The sequence below is a fragment of the Chiloscyllium punctatum genome, chromosome 20 (assembly GCF_047496795.1).
Source record: "Chiloscyllium punctatum isolate Juve2018m chromosome 20, sChiPun1.3, whole genome shotgun sequence".
In the NCBI taxonomy this organism is placed as follows: domain Eukaryota; kingdom Metazoa; phylum Chordata; class Chondrichthyes; order Orectolobiformes; family Hemiscylliidae; genus Chiloscyllium; species Chiloscyllium punctatum.
The window spans coordinates 60,466,340-60,491,435 of record NC_092758.1 but is presented as its reverse complement, the minus strand read 5'-3'; the positions used below and the strand labels follow the sequence as shown (position 1 = coordinate 60,491,435).

General features: G+C 38.4%; 1 protein-coding gene across 1 annotated transcript; it reads left to right on the top strand.

The window, feature by feature from the left end:
• The first annotated feature begins 15,014 nt into the window (after positions 1–15,014).
• msx2b (muscle segment homeobox 2b) lies at positions 15,015–16,740 on the top strand. Its single transcript, XM_072590997.1, has 2 exons — positions 15,015–15,494; positions 16,135–16,740. Exons 1-2 carry the CDS (start codon positions 15,119–15,121, stop codon positions 16,557–16,559), a joined length of 801 nt encoding a protein of 266 aa, XP_072447098.1. The 5' UTR covers positions 15,015–15,118; the 3' UTR covers positions 16,560–16,740.
• Positions 16,741–25,096: the final 8,356 nt, after the last annotated feature.

The following is a 25,096-nucleotide window of genomic DNA, read 5'->3' as shown; positions in this document are numbered from 1 at the left end:
CCTTATCCACTTGTGTTGCCACTTTCAGGGAGCTATGCACTTGCACCCCAAAATCTCTCTACGTATCAATACTCCTAAAGTCTCTGCTATTTATTGTATATACTTTCCTCTTGCATTTGACCTCCTAAAATGCATCACCTCACACTTGTCCAGATTAAACTCCATCTGCCATTTCTCCACCCAACCTTTCAACTTCCCTGATGTATCCTTTGATAGCATTTCTCACCCTCCACAACTCCATCAATTAATCAGGTCATCTGCAAACTTACTAATCAGATCACCTATATTTTCATCCAAATCATTATAAATGACAAACAAAAGAGGTCCCAGCACTCACCATTTCGGAAAACTGGTCACAGATCTCCAGTCAGGAAAACATCTTTCAACAACAGCTTTCTATTTTCTATGACCAAGCAAATTTTATATAAACTTACCAACTCATGGTGGATCCCATGACTGGAATAATTTCTAATATCTACAGTGGCCAAAATGCATCGCCTTTTAAAGGTTACTGATTTGCTTTAAATAGCCTGGCATACATTTAACTCATTCAAATCTTTCATATTATTGCACTTGTTATTGAGATTTCATGTTGGCTGCAGACTGTAATAATTTAAATTAGCTGGCAGCACAAAGCTTGTATGATGCTTGCTTCAGAGAAAATGAACTTGGGCTACTCCAACAAGGAAAATTTTTCAAAGAGAATTGTAGATATTTTAACTTCACTCAGGTTCAGTCTAGGACAACATGTTTATTTGTTATTGATTCATTTACTTCAGCACAGATTGAATGGAGCCTATTGGATGCCTGTGATCATTTCATATGAAAACTAGGCTCCATTGTCTCATCCAAATCTTTTCCTCATTGATGAACCTGGGGGTTCATTAACAGTATAGGACAAAGCAGCTGATCCCTAATAAACACACACTGTCCAGCAGCAGCTAATGATCATGATCAGGAATCCTGGTTAATTTTTCACTTGTTCTGCTGTCACTAGTTCTTATTTTAAAGAAAAATCTTTTGTTTGCATTGTGTGAGTTTCTTGGCCAATGGTGGATGGTAGTTGTACATTAAATTAAATTCAAATCTCAAATAAGAATCAAGCATTTGTTTAAACCTGGGGTTATGTCTCGGTCAGAACAGAAAAGGACAACAGGTTTTCTTCCCTGAGAAACAATTGTGAACCAGTTGATCTTTTACAGTGATCTAACAGCTGATTACTTCTAGATTTAAAAAGAAGTGCTGAATTCAAATTTTCAAATGTCATTGTAGGATTTGGAACTCATGTTCTACTGGATTAATTGTCCAAGCCTTTGGATTGTTAGTTAGTAACATCGCACTGACAATACTATACTCCTTTGTAGCATTCATGCTATGACTTGACTGAGACACCTAGCTCAGCACAACCTGTGATTAAACCTGGGATTTTCCTGGTCTGTGTGGCCCAGGGCTATTCATCAGAGGAGTTGTTCAATTACCAATCCTTAACTGTACTTTGAAACAACAGACTTTTTTTTTAAAAAACTAGTATTTCTTACCTGACATAGGACCAGATGCTGAAACTTGTACCAAGTTTAAAGAACTGTTTTCTTAGCTACTGAAAATCGCTTAAAAACAGGAGTATCTAATAATCCAAGCCATATGTTTTACTTTATCTGCCAATACCAAAGCTAAAGGGGAACAAAAAAAAGCACGTTTCTTCTCAAATGATGCACATAAAGCAAGGCAACTCCTTAGCAGACCCTATTTCAAAGTGAATTCCTATACTGGCTAAACTACCACAGATAAAATAATAATGAATTAACATTTCAATCATAGAAGCAAACTATGAGAGGCTATAAGTGAGTAAGCCTGATGCATAATAGCAATTATGGAATGGACCATAATCTATCTTTTGAATTTGATGTAATAATATTAAAGGAACTGAATCCTTACATAATTTAAAAATAACATTATTAAATAAGCCACAGCTACAAATTGGGAAAATCGTGAGTTCCAAACCACGTTGATATATATGACCGATGTCTTTTTTAAATTCTTGATGGCATTTTTTTTTGTCTTGAATCTAGGAGCTCAATTAGAAATCACAAACTAAGCATAGATAAGGAAACCTATCTTTGGCCATCGTTCAAACTGGTTCTGAACTGTCACCCTTGGATCATCCAATTGATATTTAAATGATTCCAGAATTCCTGCATTACTACATCAATTTTACTTTACTACCCACACTACATCAATTTTACTTTACTACCCATAAGGTTTTGCCTTTTTATATGTTCTTCTCATTTTATATGCAGAATAACTGCTTCTTTACAGACTAAATTTGTTGTTTACCAGTGTCAACCTGCAGCCTCTTTACCAACCCTTACTAATTAATTTGGGAGAGAGTGAGGACTGCAGATGTTGGAGATCAGAGCCAAAATGTGTGGCGTTGGAAAGGCACAGCCAATCAGGCGGCATCTGAGGAGCAAGAGAGTTGACATTTCAAGCATAGGCTCTTCATCAGAAATGTAGGGGTTGGCCCACCAGGGCTGAGAGATAAATGGGAGCGGGATGGGGCTGGGGGGAAGGTAGTTAAGAATGCGATAGGTAGATGAAGTTTGGGGTTGATGGTGATAGATTGGAGTGGAGGGTAGAGCAGATAGGTGGGAAGAAGCTGGACAGGTAGGACAGATCAAGGGGGTGGGGGTGGGGGGGAGTGGGGGGGGGTGGTGGTGCCGAGCTGGAGGGTTAGATCTGGGATAAGGTGGCGGGAGGGGAGATGGGAGATCCTGTTCCTCGGATGCTGCCTGACTGCTTGTGCTTTTTCAGTGCCACACATTTGAAATTAATTTAGGTGCTTGTTTTTGCTTGTACTGCATTACAAACCTAATATCCATTTACCGGCTATTTTAGATCAAGAGTACATTGTGATTAAGTTCTTGTAAATTCAAGTACAAAGAGTTAGAATCCAAAGACAGTTAGCTAGATCTGGACAATCTAATCAGTCTTCAGTGAGATTATTATGTGCTTCTGGATAAATCCTACTTTTAATAAATCACAACTGGATTATAATTTTACAGGATATCACAAGGGTTCAGAAGGGAACTAAAACTCTTTCAGCACATGAGGCTGAATTTGATCAGAGATTAGTTAAGTTTCATTTTCATCAAGATCTGTGGAGTGTTTTTCTCCAAGAGTTCTAGCCAGTTTTCTCATGCGGTGGTCTGAAACTTGCCTCGCAAACTAGGTACCACACCCCTTTGGTGACCCTCTTATCCAATGTTAGCCTGATTCTCCCACTTGTCATAGCTGGAAATAGATGTGCTACCTGCTACCTCATACTCGCTCTATCCATTGCACCCACCTCACAGCAAGGTTCAAGCTCTACTCCTCTAACTATTGCATACACGACTTTTCCTCACACTCTCACCAACCCAATGGATGAAATGCAATAATTTGCAGAGAAAAATAGAGTCATAGAGATGTACAGCATGTAAACAGACCCTTTGGTCCAACCCATCCATGTTGACCAGGTATCCCAACCCAATCTAGTCCCACCTGCCAGCACCCTGCCCATATCACTCCAAACCCTTACTATTCATATACCCATCCAAAAGCCTCTTAAATGTTGCAATTGTACCAGCTTCCAACACTTCCTCTGATAGCTTATTCCATACTCGTACCACCCTCTGTGTGAAAACGTTGCCCCTTAAGTCTCTCTTATATCTTTCCCCTCTCACCCTAAACCTATGCCCTCCAGTTCTGGACTCCCGATCCCAGGGAAAAGACTTTGCCTATTTATCCTATCCATGCTCCTCATAATTTTGTAAACCTCTATAAGGTCATCCCTCAGCCTCCGACGCTCCAGGGAAAACAGCCCCAACCTGTTTAGCCTCTCCCTATAGCTCAAATCCTCCAACCCTGGCAACATCCTTGTAAATCTTTTCTTTACCCTTTCAGGTTTCACAACTTCTTTCCGATAGGAAGGATACCAGAATTGCACGCAATATTCCAACAGTGGCCTAACCGACACAAAGACAAAAATAAATTCAAACAAAGGTTCTTGCAGGCAGGAACAATTTCAGAAAGAGAGAGAGAAGCCAGTCAAGAATCACCTGCTGAAGCTTGGAACCTTTTTTCAATGCATCAGCTTCTGACTACTTGCTAAAACTAAATCAAAATTTTAAAAAAACCTGAAATGGGGAGAACTGGCCACTCCCCTGCCATTGTTAAACTGGACCTTTGCCTTTACAACCCTTCCTGAAAGAAACCAAGGACAAAATATTTTTTTAAAGGGACAGCATTGTCACACAATCAAGCTGATAATGAGTGATACTTCATTCTCACTGGTTGTCAACTTTCACTACCAAGAATCTTGACTCACTTCGTTGGAAAATGAAAACTTTTAGTCTCAATATCAAGAAGGTACTCACTCGACAATTTACCTGATTTTCCCAAATTTTTCATCATGGCCCATATTACTCAGGTTTGGAATAATCACTCCATGTGAAACAATATGAATTTGACAATATATAAAAATTTACTAACAGAACCAAAACCTGTAATTCAATATTTAGTTGGAAAACATAAATTCCATTCAGAAATGGATTTAGGAAAAGAGAAAAAGTCAAAAATTGCTGAAAAATATACACATTTTGGTAAAACAGTTCATCAACATTCTCTAGAAAATGTTGTTCAATTGCAGATTCTTATCTAATATTATATTCTGTCATGCAGGTTTTGCTGGCACAGGTTAGTTGGTTATTGCTTGTTGCAATCAGGCAAACAGACATGCTATTTGATATGATCTGCCAGTCTTTGGGATGTATGCTTATAGTTTGGACAACTCTGAATGTGCAAAGAGTTATGCTGACAACCAATTTAGCATTGTCAGTTGTTCTTGCATTATGACACATCTGTGTGTAACAGAAACTACAGATGTTCATAGACAGAGCCTTTTTCATTGTGGATAGAAAGAACATGCACATACTTCACATCTGTTTTAACCAATAAAATGGATGACAGTCATTGCTGATCAATTTCTCAAAATAATGCTCTGACTGATCAAAGTCAATCTGTCCAGTTTAAAATCTAAAGCCTGGCAGTTAACTGTCAATCAATATTAATGGTGCATTGCCCATGGCAATTAATATATCAATTAGAGTCCACTTGTCAACCAAACAGCACTCTCTTCTAAAGCAATTTAAAGTTTATTTTTCCCCTGTATCAGTACTTTTGCGAATTATCCTAATTAGTGCAAGATGAAGAGCTTTGAAAAAATGAGTCCTTCATCAGCATAAGCTGAAAAATGTGTTGCTGGAAAAGTACAGCAGGTCAAGCAGCATCCAAGGAGTAGGAGAATTGACCCTTTCAAGTTTCACAACATCTTTCTGATAGGAAGGAGACCAGAATTGCACGCAACATTCCAACAGTGGCCTAACCAATGTCCTGTACAGCCACAACATGACCTCCCAACTCCTGTACTCAGTACTCTGATCAATAAAGGAAAGCATACCAAATGCCTTCTTCACTATCCTATCTACCTGCAACTCCACTTTCAAGGAGCTATGAACCTGCACTCCAAGGTCTCTTTGTTCAGCAACACTCCCTAGTACCTTATCATTAAGTGTATAAGTCCTGCTAAGATTTGCTTTCCAAAAATGCAGCACCTCGCATTTTATCTGAATTAAACTACATCTGCCACTTCACAGCCCATTGGCCAATCTGGTCCAGATCCTGTTGCAATCTGAGGTAACCCTCTTCGCTTTCCACTACACCTCCAATTTTGGTGTCATCTGCAAATTTAGTAACTGTACCTCTTATGCTCGCATCCAAATCATTTATGTAAATAACAAAAAGTAGAGGACCCAGCACCGATCCTTGTGGCACTCCACTGGTCAAAGGCCTCCAGTCTGAAAAACAACCCTCCACCACCACCCTCTGTCTTCTACCTTTGAGTCAGTTCTGTATCCAAATGGCTAGTTCTCCCTGTATTCCATGAGATCTAACCTTGCTAATTAGTCTCCCATGGGGAACCTTGTCATACACCTTACTGAAGTCCATATAGATCATATCTACTGCTCTGCCCTCATCAATCTTCTGTGTTACTTGTTAAAAAAACTCAATCAAGTTTGTGAGACATGATTTCCCACACACAAAGCCATGTTGACTATCCCAAATCAGTCCTTGCCTTTCCAAATACATGTACATCCTGTCCCTCAGGATTCTCTCCAACAACTTGCCCACCACCGAGGTCAGGCTCACCGGTCTATCGTTCTCTGTCTTGTCTTTACCGCCCTTCTTAAACAGTGGCACCACGTTAGCCAACCTCCAGTCTTCCAGCACCTCACCTGTGACTATCGAAGATACAAATATCTCAGCAAGAGGCCCAGCAATTACTTCTCTAGCTTCCCACAGAGTTCTCGGTTACACCTGATCAGGTCCTGGGGATTTATCCACCTTTAACCGTTTCAAGACATCCAGCAGTTCCTCCTCTGTAATCTGGACATTTTGCAAGATATCACCATCTATTTCCCTACAGTCTATATCTTCCATATCCTTTTCCACAGTAAATACTGATGCAAAATATTCATTTAGTGTCTCCACCATTTTCTTTCGCTCCACACAAAGGCCACCTTGCTGATCTTTGAGGGGCCCTAGTCTCTCCCTAGTTACCCTTTTGTCCTTAATATATTTGTAAAAACCCTTTGTAAAAACTCCTTAATTCTATTTGCCAAAGCTATCTCATGTCCCCATTTTGCCCACCCAATTTCCCTCTTAAGTATACTCCTGCTTTCTTTATACTCTTCTAAGGATTCACTCAATCTATCCTGTCTATACCTGACATATGCTTCCTTCTTTTTCTTAAACAAACTCTCAATTTCTTTAGTCATCCAGCATTCCCTATACCTACCAGCTTTCCCTTTCACCCTCACAGGAATATACTTTCTCTGGATTCTCATAATCCCATTTCTGAAGGCTTCCCATTTTCCAGCCGTCCCTTTATCTGTGAACATCTGCCTCCAATCAGCTTTCGAAAGTTCTTGCCTAATACCGTAAAATTGGCCTTTCTCCAATTTAGAACTTCAACATTTAGATCTGGTCTATCCTTTTCCATCACTATTTTAAAACAAATAGAATTACGGCCGCTGGCCCAAAGTGCTCCCCCACTGACACCTCAGTCACTTACCCTGCCTTATTTCTCAAGAGTAGGTCAAGTTGAAGATGAACAGATGAATTATTTGTTCTGTTGACCATAGCTTATCCAATGAGCAATATCATAAGAGCAGATTATCTAATCATTTATGTATTTGCTGTTTGTGGGATCTTGCTATGTTCAAATTAATATTTATCCCCAACATAAAGTAATTATACTTATTAGTGGTAAGATAATTTTGATTCCTGAGATCATGAAAAGCACCATATAACTGTAAACTTGTTAATGTTTTGAGTAACTTTACAGAAGGGGGGTGGTTAGTTCAGGGACCAAATGGCTAATATGTCGTTCTGAATGATGCTAATGGCATGAGGTTGCATCCATGATCCAGTTAGCATACAGTTGGTGTTTGCCTTCTGTCCTGTTATAAATTCACAGCCAAAACTATGGTTTGACAACTCTTAAATTTTAGAATGCTATTAAAAGAACTTTACAGATTTACTTTTCTATAACATTTATTGTCATCACAACAATATGAGATTTTCTCAGATTCCTCTGTTCTAGGCTGTCTTTCTTCATAACTCAGATCTCAATCCAAAGAATGACCATAATATCTCGTCACTCCACTGTTGCTATTTAAGTGTTGCAAATTTGTTTCAGTGGCCAAAATTAAACACTTACACAAGATGTGGTCTGCCAAGACCACTGCATAACTTGACAGGGGTATGTATGATTTACATTCTACTAATTGCTGTTCAATATGATACATGTGCTGTACATATTGCTTTTCTATATTGGTTGTACATGGTGGAAATCAAGTCTAATAATACTGTAGGTTATTTTCAAGCTATTCCTTGATAATTCAGCATTATCCATAGGGTATGAGTTGCCCAGATTTTTTTCCTAACTTATAGTGTTTTATACTAATCTGCATTAAATTTCATCTGGTATTTTCTGTCTGTTTACATTTTTATTTCCAGACAATTCTATCATTTCTGAGCTGCCTCCTCAAATTTCATTGATACTCATAGTTTCATGCTATACTTTCATAATTGCAAAATTGTCCTCTGTTCGAAGTTGTCCAGCAGCTTACATAGATGTTAGAAAACGTTTGAAGAAGTCTTCAAAATAGAATTCAATCATAGCTCCCAGATTTTGGATGAGATATTCATTTCAAAAATTTCAAGGTTACCACAATAAACATCATTTTTGTTTAGAATATTGAATGATCAATACATAATGGTCCTTAAATTAAGGAATAAATAACGCAATGATTAACCGAGGATCCTAAACTGAGCTAAAATATAATGCCATTATTTTCTTGAGACAGTGCAACCAATAAAACACCACCAACCTCCAGCTTGCCTCAGTGGTCCTGCATTTGAAAGACTTTTCTACAACTTTGTCACTTGAAACCCAATTATTCCAGCATTCTGAATTTCAAAGTACAAATTCCATCTCTCTCAAATTGCTATCTGCCCAACACTCCTTTGCTAATATTTTGACCTGCTCTATATCTGCTCCACAATTACCCATAACCTGGAAAAACTTTCATCAGTTCCTTATTCTTCAATGCATCAACTTTAAAGACCTTGGCCTCAGTTACATCCACTTTTCAGTCTTGTTCCTTCCTACCTTACTAATCACTTTCAGCTGTTTATCATATTAACACGTGCTGTCATGTACATGCTCTCTTGCAAATCCAACATTCTTTGCACATCTATCACCATCTTCAAACTCTTCCCAACTCTCTCTGACTTTCAGATTTCTTTCCCCTCCTCCAGAAATTCACCAAACCCCATTGTTTTGAAAAGCCTTTCCAGCAACAATTCTAACCCTGGTCCCAAACCTACACATTTTTCTGTGATTTTCACCTCTCAGCACTGCATTTGAACACCTAATCGTACTAAATGCATGTTCTTGATTTTGTCAAGACCCTAAATAAATGAAATAATTTATGCTGCACAGCTGGATAATCCTGATATATAATTGAAGAAAATTACAGGATATTTTCTTTCAGCATCAAATGAAAAATTTCTATTCAGATTTCAGTCAACAACTTTAAGACTATTTTGAAACAATTTAAGCTGTATTTTTGCTTCTTTCCTCTTGCTCCTTTTCTCCTTCATTCCTTAACCCTTCATTTTCTTTGTTCTTTTTTAAAATTAATTTAGCCTCATTAATCTATATTCCTCACTCATTTAATCTAATCTCTTTTCTTTAAATTATTCTTTTAATTTGCAGAATCATCCCTGTAAATTCTTTCCTTTCTTACACTTTCTTCAGTGAACTCTCAAGCAATTATTTTGGTCGTCAAAGCAATTTTCCAAAGGAACTGATCTTGGTTTGACAACCAGCACTGAAGGATAATATGCAAAGAAACTTATTCATGTTATGGATTCGCAGCAGGTCAAAGTTTATATGTAAAAGTGTGATGGTGCTGTTGATGGGTAACCTGTCAGCAACCTTCACCACCTGGTCACACCATATCCACAGCACAGTAAGGTTTTATAAAGGAGAACATTATCAGCATGAAATAATCATGTGTATATTGAATATTATATTTAATTAAAATCATTTCCCAAGCTTCCCTACATAAAGTACTATGTAGAAGACGAGTAATAGACAGAGTACAGAATTAATATGTAAAAACATACAGAAACAGATCAACAGAAACCACCCATCTCTGATAACTTTTAAGATTATCCCAGACTGAATGGGGCAGACCTCAATGATAGAATCAGATTTGAATGTAAAAGTCTCTCTAACATAAAATCTAGTTAAACACTAAATAGGAATAAGAGATAGAATCAAACAATTCAATTGTTTACAGATGCCATCTTGTCTGCTAAAGTTATGTTGTATTACAATTCATCAACTCTCTGAAAAGGTCTGCACAATGATACCACTGTTAATCCAATAGCATCAGAAATTTGGCATGTATCAGCTCCTGTATCTTTTTAAAATCTAGCTCCACACCAATTAGCAAAAACGTACAATCTGATGCATAAACTTACCTCAGCAATCAACAGGATAATACATAATAGGCATTTGAAGCCAAGTTCCCTAGCTGCTCAAGGAACTTCCAAAAATGTCTGGACTTCTTGGATTTGTTCATTTAGTGACATTCATGCTTCAAACCCACAATGGGACAGTGCTGGTGCTGCTGTTTGGGGCAATTTGAAACTGGTTTATTCCAAAATTTCCAGTAGACAGAAGAGCAGGGAAGATTCTGAATTCTCTGGTGAATGTTTGCTCCTCAACCAATGTCATCATACATAAATTACTGATCAAAGTCAACACAAAATCAAAGCTTGAAATCAGAAATAAAAACAGAAAATGCTGAAAATACTTACCAGTTTGGGTAACAGTTCAGGAGAGAGAAATAGAGCCAACATTTCAAGATTATGAATTATTATGACAGCCTGATATGTTAACTTGTGTTTCTCACCCAAATAGGTTACCTGACCAACAGAATATTTCTGTGGTTAAATTAAATCAGGATTTTATTTCTTAATGTTTGCGAGATCATCTTGTATGCAAAATGGCTTCCACATTTGCCCAAATCTTTTATTGTTTTTCAAAATGCTTTGCATACAATTAGTCAGTTTCTGAGAGATGTGATAAGGTGATATTTAAATACAGCCCTTTTAGAAAAGCATAGTTAAACATTGAGCAAATGTGGAACACTGTAACAATCAGTTTAAGCTTTGTTGTCAATTCATTTTTCTAGATAATGACAGAGAAAGTCATTGTCATCCATTAATCTCGCATTCTTTCTAAAGCTTAACAGTGGACTCAATTTAAGATTCAATATGGTCAGAACAATTCTTTGACCTTAGCAGCATCCTCCTTCTCAATTACCAAACCACCAAAATGAAATCTATTTTAGAGTGGTTAATTATGACATAGTTTTCCTACCTATCTAATGCCCAAATATCTCAAAACATAAGGCATAGTTTCTATGTAAGCCTGGCACACTAACTTCTCTTAATCAATTTAAAATTACAGGAGAAAACAATCACCTTAAAAGGCATTTAAACTTAATGATCACTGAGACCTAAAATTTAAGACACATCTGTGCCTACTTGATTTTAATTAAAGAATATAGTTCTTAACAAAATCTAAAAATTATGCTGTCCTGGAACAAGGCAGTTAACTTTTTGATTATTTTCATCCCCAAAATTTGGCTGGTATTTCCCCTTGTAACTTTTGCTCTTTTTTAATGACTGCATTTTGTGAGAAGATTGTTACCATACCTCTTACAGTAGCCAAGCTACTGTTAGGGTCTGTGGTTGAAATGTTTACTAAACATCTTGGTTGAAAAAAAATGGAGTGTTGAAACACTCAAATTCACATATCTGAAAATGACATTAGTCAAAATTACTGATATAAATATATTCAACAGCTCATAGTTTGTTTTTGATGAAACTACTTTAATTATCTGTACAAAAGCGCAAGTTTATTCTTGGACATGATTTATAAAACAAACTATATTTACATAATCGTGTATTTACAACTTGAATGATATTTGCTGCACAAGTGTTAATATCTATCCGTGCAGTAAATTATGCACATGACATAGATGAAAGGGATATTATTTAACTATTAGCATCTCAAGATTATTTCTATATTAATGTCTATAATTGTAAACACAATAGTAAAATGTTTCTTTTTTTATAAGAAAGCATAAGTCCACCTATTTTTACTATTAGACAAATATTTACCCGAAACAATGGAATATTTTAATTTCAGCTATATTTAACTATGTTTAGGGTATGTATAATATTTAGCATATTGCATACGCAAAATTGCATTTGCACCTTTTATAAAGGAACATCCGTTTAATTTTCCTATAATTTAGCGTTTCAGTATGATATTAACGGATTTTAGTGACCCTGATCACCTGCAAATATAGTTTTTGATGAAGTTATTTGGATGTTTTTACCATTTCAGTTGAATTCAATGCGCGCTGATCGAGAGCTGTTGCTGCATCAGTTTTAAGTTTTCAAATTAACTAAGTGATCTGTGTAATGTTGACATCGGAATTGTTTGAAACAAATGTCATGCTCCAACCTTTAGAGCACTAAAATACAAATGGAGACAGACGGAAAGTGTCTTTTTAAATAACTGCAGACATGAAAATTCACCGTTCTGCAACTACCTTGTTGTTCAGTATTGTAAGGGAACTGAGGGAGCATTGGTACGTAACAATGAAACAAATCTAGCATCATATTCCTCAGCTGCGCACCTACAATTGAATTTCTGATTTTTATAATTACTTTCTATTGTATGTGCTGTTAAAAATCTAAGAAAACAACATACTTTCCCCCCACTCTACACTCTTGTACAAGAAAGTAATTCGTATGATTTTATCTATAAATCACTAACCTAACATTTGATGATTATTTTGTTTTTTTTAATAGTGAAGTTTAAAATTCTAAACACATGTGCGGTGGAGATATGAAGTCTCTGCTTAAGTCTTTATCAATTCGATCTCATTGTTAGGAACATTTTTTTGCTCGTACGGGTTTCTAAAATGTCAAGTGTCGCAACTGTTAAAAGTGAGCTAAAAATAAAACAATCGAGTAAAACTTCACAAAAGTAGTGATTATCGAAAACGAAAAGCAAGAAACCTGCCTTGCTGATCCACAAACACAAGATGGGACATACCTGCCCCCTTAAGTGACCAACGAAATCTCAACCAATGCCGATTGATAAGTTAGTTTCATATCATCAATCAAAAATTGCCGTATGGTTTAAAGGAGCAGTTTGGTGCATTTGGTGCTCTGCTATATTATAGAGCACAATCCGGTTAAATCCCAAACCTCACAAGAAACCTACGTGTAACTCAGATACTTTATTTTAAAGGGTTCCTCGGATAAAACAATTTTGTTGTTTGTTACGTACAAGTAAACGTGGGATGGGGGCAAGAAGTGGAAGAGGGTTGAAGAGTGCTGTGGGAAAAGATTCTGAAATGAATTATGAGTGTAACAATAATTATAATTCCATTGGGCTCGATAGACATCATTTGGTGTGAGTGTATCAGAATCTGCGAAAGCCACGGCGGTTTAACGGTGACAAATAAATGCCCGAACCGGTTGGAATGTCCGTCTTCACTCTATCTGCATCGTTGGTTACGAGGTCACTCCTTTGGCTATAACCGTTATTTCTTTGGCACGATTCACATTTATACATTTATACATGTATCTCAAATGCTGTCCATTTCAGCAAAGACAGAAATGTGTGAGATGATTTGTGTTTTCAACCATGTGAATATTCGGAACGTAAACAGTGTGACTTACAATGAGGCTTACAAAAAAAAACGGGAACTGTACGTTGAGCAAGTAATTGTCATTCCGACTTACATAGCGCAATGTGGCAAAAGTAATCAATTTCAGTCAAAATATGCGCTGTACAACACAGATTGTGTGATCAACAATATATGAAGAGGACGAGCAGGAGAGGGGCTCTGTAATTGTCTCCCCTGTTCGACCCTGATTCGTAAGTTACTTCGCGAATCACATTTACTAGATGATCTACGGGCTGTCTTCTTTTACATCGATACATCAGCACTCCTACAGCCTTGAAAAGATAAAACCATTATCACTAAAGTCCTATCTCGTTACTGCCCAGTGGGCAATAAATAGACCCAGAAATGTATGTAGAGCAAGAGGGGCGAGATTCGCTAGAAAAAGTTGGCTGTGTGCATGTCACCTGAAAAGCACCTGTATACAAACTGGAGCAGGGCTCCAACAGGACCAGATTAACTCACTGCAACCCACAGTTTTCAATGTAATAGACGCGGTCACAGACCCGATCTATAATTACCTTTATCTTTATTTTGTAAATGCTAACAGGATGAATAACATTTAAGTCTCAATCCGTTTTCTGTTCCATGAACCGTGCAACCCTCACACCAGTTTACAAACACTAAATGTGAATATACTTTTTTTTTAAGCTGTGATTTCCTGGAAGCTTTACTGGCGCTCTTAAATAATTAACGTCGTTTTGAAAAAAAAAGAATGTTTGACCTGCTGCCATTAGATCGCTTTACTGTACTAATAACCGCTGTATCGGAATGCATTTAACGGCATGTATTTAACGTACAGGATGTTCACTTTAAACCCTACTGGCAAGCTGGTGTTTTACAAGCGGTTACGCTGTGTTCTTTTTTTTTCGCTGGCTTTCTTTTCCCATCCTTGGTTTCAAAGCTGGGGACGGGCTCTGGAATCAGCTCTGCCCGGGGGTTTGGGGCGTGTTTCGGCGGGGGCGGGTCGCTCCTGGAGCCGGCCAAACTTTCCACCGCGTTGCCCAGGGGAGATCGCCTTTGATGTCGCCGATCCTGGCGCCTACAAACAACCTCAGTTGTCTGACTGTTCACCCCGCTGACTAATCGTGACAGACTGTTTATCCACGCAATTAGCAAGGCAGACAGTTCTCAGAACAGGTGGCTTCAGGCACAAAGAACCAAACATTGCATCCACTCCTAACCCACGTTTCGGGCTTTTCCCCCCATCTTTTTTTATGATATATTTTCTCGGGGGGTCACTTCAGATTTGCTCTCGTCCGCCTTCACTTTTTTCCCCGGGGGGAGGGAGGAAGGGGGGACTTGGAAAGTGACGGCTGTCTTCTCTTTTCACTTAATTAGCTGCATGTTTACAATGAGATTAGAGCCCCGCAGCTATCACTAACCCATCACAGCGAGTGGCCCATCTGATTAAAGCCTCATTTATTTCAAACCATCATTTACTACTATTGGCACTGCCCACAACCAATCCGCTCAGCAGAACTGCAGCACCTCCCGGACAGAAGTCTCTGATTGGCGGAAAGTTTCGCCCCCCTTGTAAAGTTTTGCAACCTTTACTACAGTCCCATGCAACTCTGACCCTTTAGTTGTGGAAGTTGCTTAGTTTGGTAAAGGATCACTTTCTCCAGAGTCAAAACTGTTTTTTTTTACATGCCTTTTTATTGTTCCTCATGATGTCTTCGCCACAAGGTTTAACACTGAAGGATAACAGCGTCTCTGACCCGGAGCTCCAAAGGGCTGCGGAAACTGCTTTGAGCGAACACAAAGTGCCAGTGTCTAGCCTCCCGTTCAGTGTCGAAGCGCTGATGTCCGATCGGAAGCCGCACCGAGGCATCTTCCCTCCGTTGGACGGGGCAGGCGGCAGCACATCGCAAAAGCTCCCCACCAAATCGGTGGCCAGGGAGTCGCAAAGTCCCATCGAGTCGCCTTGCCCACTGGAAGGCTTTATAAAAACTTACGACGGCTCGCCAGTGAAATCCGAAAATTGCAAGGAAGAAGAGTGTGTGCCGTGGGTGAAAAATTCCGGTTACTCCCCTCCTCCAAACAGTGAGTTTGGTTCTAATAATTTTCTTTGCCCGATCTACGCCGTCAGTCCATTAATTTCAATTGTAAATGTTTTTTGAAATGTGTTGATGCTTTATAAATCAGGGGTAGGAGACCTTCAGTTCCATACTCGAGGTGAGGGCTACTATCACTGACATTGCGATCCAGCACATTGGAAACTGGCGCCGGAGTTGCTCGTGTCCTTGTAGTGATTTTCGCTGACTTGGGGATCCGACGTTTCAAATGTTCCAGGCTGCTGTCTGCAGTAACTAAAGTTGTTGACAGTCAAATCAGCTTTTGCAGGGTAGATAATGAATTGAGATGCACTCCTAGCATCGGCAGTGCTATGAAAAGCAAGTCGCCGCTGGTTTAACACTGGTTTGGTGGGAAATCTATCAACTTTGGCAAAATCGTAGTACATATGTAATAAAGCGAGCCCGCAGTTCAGTTCTATAGTCGCTCGGTTAAAAAGAAATCTCTTCAGTGCTTTTCTACGAAATATTTCAATGAACATTGCGGGTCCAAAGTATTGAAGGATAATTGTTACTGTCAATAGTATTTGTTTAAATGAAGCATGCTATCCGTTTTATAAACTCCACTGTGGATATAAGGTACTGATCAGTCCTTCATTCGTTTTTACTAGGACATTTGAGCCCCACTTCTTGCACTCTGAGAAAGCACAAAACCAACAGGAAACCCAGGACGCCTTTCACCACCTCGCAGCTCCTGGCTCTGGAGCGCAAATTCCGGCAGAAACAGTACCTGTCCATCGCCGAGAGAGCAGAGTTCTCCAGCTCCCTCAACCTCACAGAAACCCAGGTTAAAATCTGGTTTCAAAATCGCAGGGCCAAAGCAAAGAGACTGCAAGAGGCCGAACTGGAAAAGTTCAAAATGGCAGCGAAGCCCATGCTAGCCCCGGGGTTGAGTCTGACTTTTCCTATGAATTCCCCAATGCACGGAGCTTCACTTTATGGACACACTTATCCTTTCCACAGACCTGTGCTCCCAGTCCCCCCTGTAGGACTTTATGCCACTCCTATCGGATACAGCATGTACCATTTATCTTGAAAAAAACAATCATAGAAGACTCAAAATTTTCAAATATATTTGAAACGATGCCAGCGCTTTTAACATTGTTTTGATCGCTGTCCCTTTGAAAGGGATATTATGTACTATTTTATATATATGGAGATTTATTATTTCTTATACCTTATATTTGTGAATAAATTAAAGTAATTGTTGAATATTACGTGAAACTGGTCCATTTAGTTTTCATTATTGAACTGCTGGCACCGAAAACAAACATAAGTGCATATGAAAATAAATACACGGGAACAGTGCATTACAAACGTATCTATCGAAAGCTGATTGCTGTTTAATATACTTACCTAACCGGATTGGAGACAATTATTCAGGTGAATCATCTGGGCAATTGGAACATGAAGAGAAATGTTTACTATTTTGTACAGAAGACCAGTTTAGCAATCGAGTTTACTAAATATTTAACGTCTTTTCTAACCTCATTCTAGTGCTTTCTTTAAAATACATGACAGACTTCATGTGTCATTTTCCTTGCGTGACCAGCTAAAGCAATAATATATTAGCTGTTGTCACGTTGAACATGCCATTTCCCCTCCTTGACATCCATGTTTTATGATGATATAGTGCAGGGTTTACATTTCAAAGTTGCCTTGATTCAAATGTGAATCGAATCTGGCTAGATTAATGAAACAGATAGTTAGCAACATAATGAAAACCTGATGAGATCACATCTTGGATACTGTTCCATATCTATGTAAGTGGACAAGCATGGTACTTTTGAACTTGTGATTTCAACCTCTACACCATTTTTCACCGTTTGTCTTGAATACAACATTAGATTATAGCCAGCCAAAGTAAATACACACTCGAAAAGAAAGTCACTTTACATCCATCCCATTCTACACGTGCTGTAATGTCAGGTGTGTAAATTGTGCATTTGAAAATATCGAACAGATCCCAGTCCTCTCTGCCAAATGACACTTCTTCCACCCACAGTTCAACACTAATAAAACTTCTTATTTCTCATTAGTTCATTAATCACACAAACGTGGATGATTTTGTAGCATTTTTCATTATGCTGGTCAAATTTAAAAAGTGCAAATCCAAACAATCAATGCATCCAGTCTATTGGAATACCCAAGCCATTCGTTCGGAGTTTACAACGCATTATTACAAGCAATTGTATTTTTTATGGTGACTATCAGTACAATTTATATGTTGGAACAAAACACAATGAAATTAATGCCAAATGGCACATTACTCTTGACTTTGTTTTTTTTTTCAGAGTTATTGTAAAGTTGAGCTACGCCCCCAAACATAAGAACATTTTTACGTTAATTTTGACATGCTTAGCTAATTAAGTTAACTTGCAATGTGGATAGTTTAACAAACAAGTAGAAATATCTACACAAACATTAATGAAAATATGGCCATGCCTGGTTTGGAGAACAATAATCATATCAATAATGCATTAATGTGGTTAGAAAAATTTCTAAATCAACTTGATCTTAAAAATAGTTTTAAAAAGATTGGTAATAGAAGTAAAGCAGCAGTGTTTGTTGTGATAATTATAATTATTGAAACATCAAAGCTCTTTGATCGTAAACTAATAAGAAAATATGTTTTGCAAAGTGATATAAACAACACCCGGTGCCATCTGTCGAGTCCAGTGGATTACCTTTGAAGTCACACCTCATAATTTAGAAAATTGAGAAAATAATTTTAGTTTGCACAGGGAGCGTGGAATTGCATGAGAAAAGGAATGCTATTATTTTATTCAAGCTGATTGCTTTGGCTCCACTGTGGCTGTAGCTGGGGGCAAAGTAGAGCCCCATACAGACATACTTTATTAGGTTGCTGTAACTCTTGAAAGGCCTTTTTATGCTTTCTTTGATTTTGTCTATTGCTTTAAAAGGGTTTTACTCTGTAATTACTGTGTAATATGAAAAGCATTATTTTAACTTTGCACTATTCCACAGGCAACACACCAATTAAAAATGCTTAATTACTGGGACTGAACAAATACAAGGAAAGAGAATTCTGGTTTAAACCCAGTTTTCACGGGTGGACGCACTAATTAATACAGTGTCTGCCACTCCTGTGGATTTTTAATATTAAAAGACGATAGGGCGGAAGGTATTTCGAAGCAAACTCCTGCCGAAGTTTTTTTTTACATGATTTGGTTCATGCTGGTGGAACTCTCCTAGAGCCCTGTGTTTAAGCGTCTCTTTTGATGTAGCAGTTCTATTTAAGAATGTGTTCGCGGTTATCAATCATGCCAGTCGCCTCTTTAAAGACTGCCTTAATCTGATTTAATTGCTCATCTAGCGCCGGTCCCCCCGCAGGCTAGAGCCGCCTTGCTCAATTACACCCAAATGCCAAGCAATCAATAAATAAGTAATGACAACAAGTTTGAGGATTAGTTGGCTCTGAGGAATCGAACTGGAAAAGATTACAAGGGGTGGGGGGCGGGGAGAAGTCACGTTAGCGACACTTTTAATGATTAAACATACACCATCTCAAAGACAGTGAGACGGTTGACAACCTTTGCAAGTCGTTTTGGGTTAACCAGCCCTGCATTGTCTTGTTTCATAGTTACACTGTCACAAAAGCATTACAATACAGCAACACAGTTTATCCCACCTTCACTCATAAACGCAGTACAATACAGCAACACAGTTTATCCCACCTTCACTCATTTACACATAGCTAAATTACAATCTCTTGGCAAACTATTTAGCAATGCGCCAGGCTTTTCTGCATTTATGACACACTGCGTCGAGATCTTAGCAACATGCTTCCCAAGAGAGCCGCGACTCCACAGATTTAAATGAAACGTGCATTAATATCTTTTCACCGAAATACCACCAAGACTAAACAATGACAAAGATTCGATCATACGAAACAATGTCCTTTCAGTTGTTTGGTTGTGTGGGATAGTCTCAGAGAAGAGAGCTTGAACTTTTAATAGGAGCAGATTCATCATCATTCCCCTCTCAGATACATTAATCTATTGGCGTTTTCATTTCTAACAAATATATTTTTTTCAGCTGAGATGAGCTTGTCTAGTAAAACCGAATCTCATTAAAGCTTGATGTTTTTGTTTCTGTCTCCTTGAAACCTCTCGGTGTATTACCAGGGAACAGTATTGCGCTCAGAAATGTCAGTCGGTATCAATCACGCAATGCAACCCGAGACTCTACTGGTTTGTTTACCGTAAGATCTGTTAATCAGTGCTTGATTACTTAATTCATGAGACATAGCTTGAGAAATAATGATTGAATTATACTGATTTTGCAATGCAGATTTCACATTGAAGCTCTCTGGCGCCGGATGTCCTTCATAACATTTGAAGGGAGTTCCCCACTGATATTTTTCTTAATTACCCTCGTCACCTTGCTTCCTGTTTTATACATAGCTCCCATAATAACACTCTGGTATAATATCCGTGACACAAGATACTATTTAGCTAACTATTTGAGCGGTCTTTCTCCGTATTTTAATTATCAACATTCTATTAATGCTATAGTCGAACCGAGTAATATTATAGTGTCTGCTCTTTACAATGTACAGATAGAACTTTCAAAGTTCACTTATTTTCAGGCCCCGTTATTAAGAACCTATGATCATTTCCTAGCTCAGCAGTTGTTGTTTTCTGTATTTGCCGGATTTAAAACAAATTCTGGGTTGGAGTTCAAAGCTTCTCTGCCTCATCCTCTCCCCCAAGCAAGAAGTGCAAAAATTTATAATTAGTGTTTCATAGCGTACTTCCGAACACTTGCATCGCTTTCGAAGCCAAACCCAAAAGGGGGAAATGCAGGCTATGGCGTACATTGTATTTCTCTCTCTGAACTGGTTCTTTAACGAGTGAAAACCCCGTGGTACCATCAGTTAAGACTAAGTGCAGCAACACCCGAAAGACACAAATTGCGAGAAGTATTCTTTCTTTCTCTCCCTCGTCCGTATCAGAGAGATCCCTGGTGATGACTTCTGTGAAAAATTGTGGTCCTTCTGCCAGCTCTTGCTGGCTCATCCCTCAGTCTCCAATTTCGCTCTACAGGTCGCACTTCTCCATGAAAGCTATTAGGCTCCACTAGAGAACAGGTCGATTTGATAATACGTCTCGTTTTTGCTATTAAATACCCCGCATACAGATGAATGTTCAAGCCACCGCCTTGAAGTTTAAGGTTCGAAGTTAAGATTGCAGCTGGGTTTTGAAACTTCCGTTTTCAATTAGCAGAATATTTCGCGTTCAAGTTCAGACTGTTTCAAAACATTTCTCATTCATTTGGTTGGGGTTATCTATACAGTCAACTTGAAATAGAGCAGAAGGTGACAATCACATTCGCACGGTTGCAAAAATACATTGCAATCAAGTCGTAACGACAGGATCCGCTACATTACATAAATATTTTATCTGCTCCAGCAAATCAATTGTCAATCACGACAACGCGAAACCTTTGTTAGACAACTGCATTCTCTGCAGCTTCCTTAAGCAGTATTTCAAAATTATTCCTTGCCCAGCATTTGTTGTCCAAAAGTATTTGTGCATATCCTGTTCCTCAGTCTTTTCCAAGTAATTGGGTTTAACAATGTTAACAGCGTCGCCCTCCTCCCTACGTTGTAGATGAACAATCCAATCAACTCAACATTCCATTTTCTAGTAATTTTCATGTAGTATATTATGATTTTAATTTTATTTTAGATTCTTCCAGATTAACTTATATATATATGTCAATTGGCATTAGGTTGCTCTAAAGTCAAACACAGCAGTTACAGTTGTTTAAGTGACCAGCCAGTATATTGTATATCGAAAATCCACAGATTAAACAAATCTGAGGCTGCAACTTCAACCCCAAACCAAACAAGACAGAGGTGTAGATAACTTTACTATTAAATTGCGTTCATTCTATTACTGTTGAATGATTACCTTTTTGAAATCACGTTGTAGGAATGTGCACGTGTAATTACCCTAATTAATTACGCAGAATAAATCATCTCAATTGCTAGTGGCACAATGTTGAACATCGTCTCCTTGCCAACTAAAGGAAATGAACTTGTCTTAGTAAAATTAAAATGTTTAATTAACATTCCTTCACAGCCGACCTCCGACAATACATTATTCGTGTACTTGTCATCTGTTCCAATTCGTAAAAAAAACACTCTGACGACGTGACATTTGTAATGAAGTATTAACCTTACTTCTTATGTAGTAGGATAGCTGTAACAACAAATAGAGCGACCTTTAAACCATTTTTGAATTTCCGCTCTTAAAGCATAAATTCTCGGGCCGGCATTTACACCGACCATCGATGCGATGATCTGTCGGGTGAAGGTAAAACAACACAACCAAAGGGGATCTTCCTAAATGCAATTTCTCCAGTTCAAGATCCCGGTTTAAATCAACGCGCATTAGGTGCAGTTTGCAGAAGGAATGTGAAAGCTGTTCAGAACGTAAATAATACTTGTATTATTAATAATATTTCAAGAACCTGCCGCTAGCGTTGTTTTTGCTGCATTAATAATAATGAGGACGGGCAACTGGTTTTGACACAAAAAAAACCTTGAAAGAACTAGTGGGTCCTAATTGTGGAATGACGCTGTCTATACTCTAGCCTAAATCTAGTTCTGAAACGTCTGAATTTACTGCTTCAGAGCAGGGACTAATTTCAAGTTTAAATGTCTTCTTCATGATACTTTTTAAATTCGATTTAATATTAGTTGGCTACCCGATTGCTTTCACTTTACAAAAAGATGCCTTCATAGGCATTTGGCATTTGATCGGGATTGGAGATTCTTTACGTCTAATCACCCCTTGAAGGCATAACAGGAACCTCATGGAACAATCCAGAAGAATAATCGTGAAGCATTTGGAACTAGTTCCGTTACACTGATGTTATGAACTCAGAATCTAGTAAGTTTTGAGATGGAATATGAAGAGCTCTAAAAGATATATAGACAATTACAATAAATATATCTTAAAACAAGCAGGAATATTTAGTTCAGGCTGATTTCGGTTTTACAGTCACTTGGAGTTTCAGATGCCAACGTGTAAGGAGGTGATTTTGTTTATTTAAGTGATAAAAGGATTCTCGTAGTAATCAAGTCCAGTAGCCAACAGTAGAATAACACACACGGAGTTGAAAGTACACTGACCCTGCATTGATTTAGGCGGCACGCCCATTGAGGATAGGTCGTTTCTCGATTCTTCAGAATGCTTGTGTTCAACAATGATATATTGTTGTCACGCAGCTATCAAAAAACATCGGCGCATGCTCAGCTTTAAAAGCATTTTAATTAACCACACCTAATTAACACCAGGTCACGTTCAGCTAAAAACGTTTTGCAAGAGGGAAGAACCCCTCGCTGAAACTTTGTAACCAGGCTGATAGAGACATGAAGAAGGAGAAATGGTATCTGTCACTTAGCTCTGTGAATATAGTTGCAAGATTTATTTTTAAAGGAGTAAAACAAAGTATTAGCTGGACAGAAACGTTCTTTTTAAACGTGTTTCAGCAAGTTTCTGCTCTGTCAGAGCCTTAGTGACCAGGGTACGTCAAACAGAAGTGGACAATCCTTTAAAATAGTAAATGCTTTAAAAGTTAAAATGCGGCTTTTGGTAACTAGACACATTGTATACAACACACTTTTGAACATGAGTGTGAGCGCGATGAATATAAAGCACATGCGAACAACTTGATAGCTGGAGCTCAAGCACACACAACTCATAAATCGTGAAACTGCTACTACATTAGCGCTCACAGATTCGGATGGTGAGATGTGGTAAATAACAGCAGTCTCAACAGGCAGTGCTGCCATTTCATTTCAAATAGCCAGTCACTGACAACTCTCTGACTTCATCGAACTAATTTCGTTATTTATCGGTCAGTCTGTTTATTTATTGAGCTGATGCCACCGTCCCCGCCGCACCCCCTCTCCCGGAACCCGCCGTATAGTTTTTTTTGTGGCCAGGATTTTTTTTAGATAATTCAGCATGTTCCTATGGAATCCCAAATGGTATTCAAAAGGGCTTTCGAAGGGTATTCCAAACCTTCGAATATCGAGTTGCCATTTGAAGTTTACCTTAGCTACTCAATTACTGTACAAGTACCTGCGAGTTTTATTTCGCCTTCAGAAATAGCATCCACGGTTCACTTAAAAATTACAGTTAGTCAAATTAAAGTAAGAACACTTTTGATGCCATTTTATGTGGGATTTCAGATCTTGGATATTATCCAGATACATATGGAATCAAGTTATGTTTTTGCGTTTGGTTCGGATTTTTTGTTTTAAACTTGATATGTTTTGTTTTCTTCCATATGTCCTGTAACACTTGTTATGAAACACTGTGATGTATTTTACTGGTTACAAAACGCAACCGGTATCTATCCACGGACATTTACCGCAGCGGGGATTGCATTATTTGGTTACGTTCAGAAAGGGAACGAATCTATTCCAAAAACACAGCATTGGTACGATGAATAATTGATTTTATCAGAGATACATTTAAAAATAAATCTTAGAGTCTGAATTATTTTGATACTGTCATGTATTTGGTATTGAATTGAAGGCATCGACCCCTTCCCTCGCTCCTGACGCCAGAAACCGGCCCACAGAGAATTCACTGAGGCAGAGCCTTCACATTATATCACTGCGTTGTCGTTACATTGCTTTACACAATATACTTTTCTAAATTTACATGATGCAACTAGTTTGAAAATATTTTGTGACAATCCAATCCTGACTTTGTCCTTTTAACTAGTGTCAACCAGTTTGAATCGTGCATTTCACACAGTACCGAACATATATTATACAATTATCTTCCATCATTTTGGGAAAGGTTATCGCAGTTATGAACATTAAGGTTAATGTCAATTGAGAAATTCCAACCGCATGCGTTTCGGGCCTATTAAGAGACATTAGTATGGCTTCTTGAATGTGTGAGGAAAATTAAATCTTTCCGCATATTTGACCAATAAATAGAATACTTTTAAAAGCAAACAAAAATACTTTAAGTGAGTGATATTCCACAGTGGATAAAGAATCGGGGAACATGTTAGTGACGTTTACGGTATATTCTTAGCACCCACAGTAAACGGAAGTCCCCGATTTCGTAGCTGCATGAAATAGTCGGTTTAAACTGACTTTTTCTAAACGGTTTCTCTGCCGATTATTGCAGAGCAGCTTCCCAACTCTCTCAGTACTGTATATCCTGACCTCGTGACATTACATTGGAAGGAAGCAGGAACTCGAAACCCAATTGCCCAGGAACAGGTTGAGGGCACCTTCACTGTTTAGTCAGAGCCACGGCGTGTAGCAAACCATTAGAGATCACACTGAGCAGCGGGGATGCAGTCGAAATCGTATTTCAGGAACCCTAGGGAAGGCGATGGAGATAGTCTCCGCTCAGTCCTCAGTGTCCGATTTATCACAATGTAGTGCAACCAAAATCACTTGTCAACCAACTCTGCAAAAGCCCTATCAGATGCAACCGACACAAGGCGAATCCCTCTTCTGCTGAGCGGTGGTGGGGTTGGGGTCAATTTCATACGATCACGGCGACT

What these genes read in the sequence shown, in the direction of transcription:
- msx2b (XM_072590997.1), top strand. Translation starts at nt 15,119, where the DNA reads ATGATGTCTTCGCCACAAGGTTTAACACTGAAGGATAACAGCGTCTCT. An exon ending in TTACTCCCCTCCTCCAAACA is followed by an intron (nt 15,495 to 16,134) that starts GTGAGTTTGGTT and finishes CGTTTTTACTAG; the next exon opens with GACATTTGAGCCCCACTTCT.